Raw genomic sequence first — 1,550 nt, 5'->3', positions numbered from 1 at the left:
TGCTGTTTCACCGGGGCCGGGTTTGAACCCACCACCCTCTGTATATGGGGACGGCACCCTACTTACTGAGCCACAGGTGCTGCCCTCAAGTGATAATTTAACCTTGTTTTGTCTTCAGCAAGAACTGGAGGCCTCCTTTATGAAACTTTAAAACAGAGAAGCTAGAAGATCCCTTATGTTTTTATTTGAGAAAATATATTAAGCAAACAATTGTAGTTTTTTGACCTTTTTTTGCACTAAGAAAAAAGGAGTGGCATTGAAATCCTCAAGTAGTACAGTTTAAAGCCTGTGTATTTAAAATCATGCTTTCTGCCTTCTTTTAGTTCTTCCTTATCCAGAAGTAGATAAAGTTCTTCTAGAGGAAAATCTACAGTTTTGTTTTTTTTTGGGGGGGGGGGAGTTGGTAAAGGGATAGGCTTTAAATGAGTAGACCTGAGACTACTTCTTAGGAAAGGCAGGAATTATCTAGCTTCTTTCTGGGGCCTTTGTTTCTTGGTTGCAGAGCTCTCCCAGTACCTAGGCAAATTCCACTCTAATAAAAGGTTTGGTTGATTTTTATTGATGGTAATGTATAGTTTCTTACTTGATAGGAATATGTTTTTAATACTAAAATTTTTTTTTCTCTTAAGGTGAGCCTGACTCTAGAGTTCTAGCCCATATAGGAGATGATGATGTTACAATAAGAATCAACACAGATGGGGGAGAATATAATATAGAGGTAAATCACATGTCTATTTTCTTTTCAGTAGCTTGTATCTCTAATTTTATAAAGCTTCTTAGTTGTTTTAAGATGGCAAAGATGAAAAGATCTTTTCTCTTTGTATTTAAATCTTTTTTAAACCTGGAAAGTAGATATTTTTTTAAAAGATTTTTTTTTTTAACATCTCTAAGAAGCTGCTGTATTTCTAAGTACCATAATTGCAAGAGTTAGGTGTGGATTAGATAATAGGTTTTCTTCCTGAATCATTTTAAAATTTTTTCTCAAGTAAATCTGTGAGTGTAAACATTCTTAAAGAGGACATCTTGGGCGGTGCCTGTGGCTCAAAGGAGTAGGGTGTTGGCCCCATATACTGGAGGTGGGGAGTTCAAACTTAGCCCCGGCCAAAAACTGCAAAAAAAAAAAAAAAAAAAAAAAGAGCAAGCCTTATTTCTATGCTAGATACCCTGGAAATGCTAGATTGATAAACAGTACTGGTTAACAATCTGAGAAATTAAGCAGAAACTGTAGGAACTTAGGCTCTAGTCACTCAAAAGCTATACAAGTAGAAATCAAGGCCAAAGTAGCCATTTGTGTAAGATGCATATCTATCTGTCAGATCCTAGTCTAGAAAACAAAACATTTGCCACATATTTGTAGATTAAAGTTGATTCTGTGTTTTTTGGAAAATGAGAATACTCTGAGTACTGGTAAGAATATCAAGACAGAGCATCTGTGGGAAAACTGTGATTAAAGTTGGTCAAAATCAAATTTTTAGGTGTATTTGAATGCTGTTTTAGGGGTAAGATAGAATGCTATAAATACTACACATTTTAGTAACATCGACACTAGT

At 35.3% G+C, this 1,550-nt stretch overlaps 1 protein-coding gene across 1 annotated transcript in view; it reads left to right on the top strand.

The window, feature by feature from the left end:
* ADAM17 (ADAM metallopeptidase domain 17) overlaps positions 1-1,550 on the top strand; it is a 74,593-nt gene that overhangs the window by 23,410 nt on the left and 49,633 nt on the right. The window contains 1 exon segment of the mRNA XM_023511807.1: positions 629-718. Coding sequence (XP_023367575.1) covers positions 629-718 — 90 coding nt within the window.

Source organism: Otolemur garnettii, unplaced genomic scaffold, assembly GCF_000181295.1.
Source record: "Otolemur garnettii isolate 467f Iridium unplaced genomic scaffold, OtoGar3 scaffold00022, whole genome shotgun sequence".
NCBI lineage: Eukaryota > Metazoa > Chordata > Mammalia > Primates > Galagidae > Otolemur > Otolemur garnettii.
The sequence above is the reverse complement of the archived record's forward strand: the minus strand, read 5'-3'. Positions and strand labels throughout refer to the sequence as shown.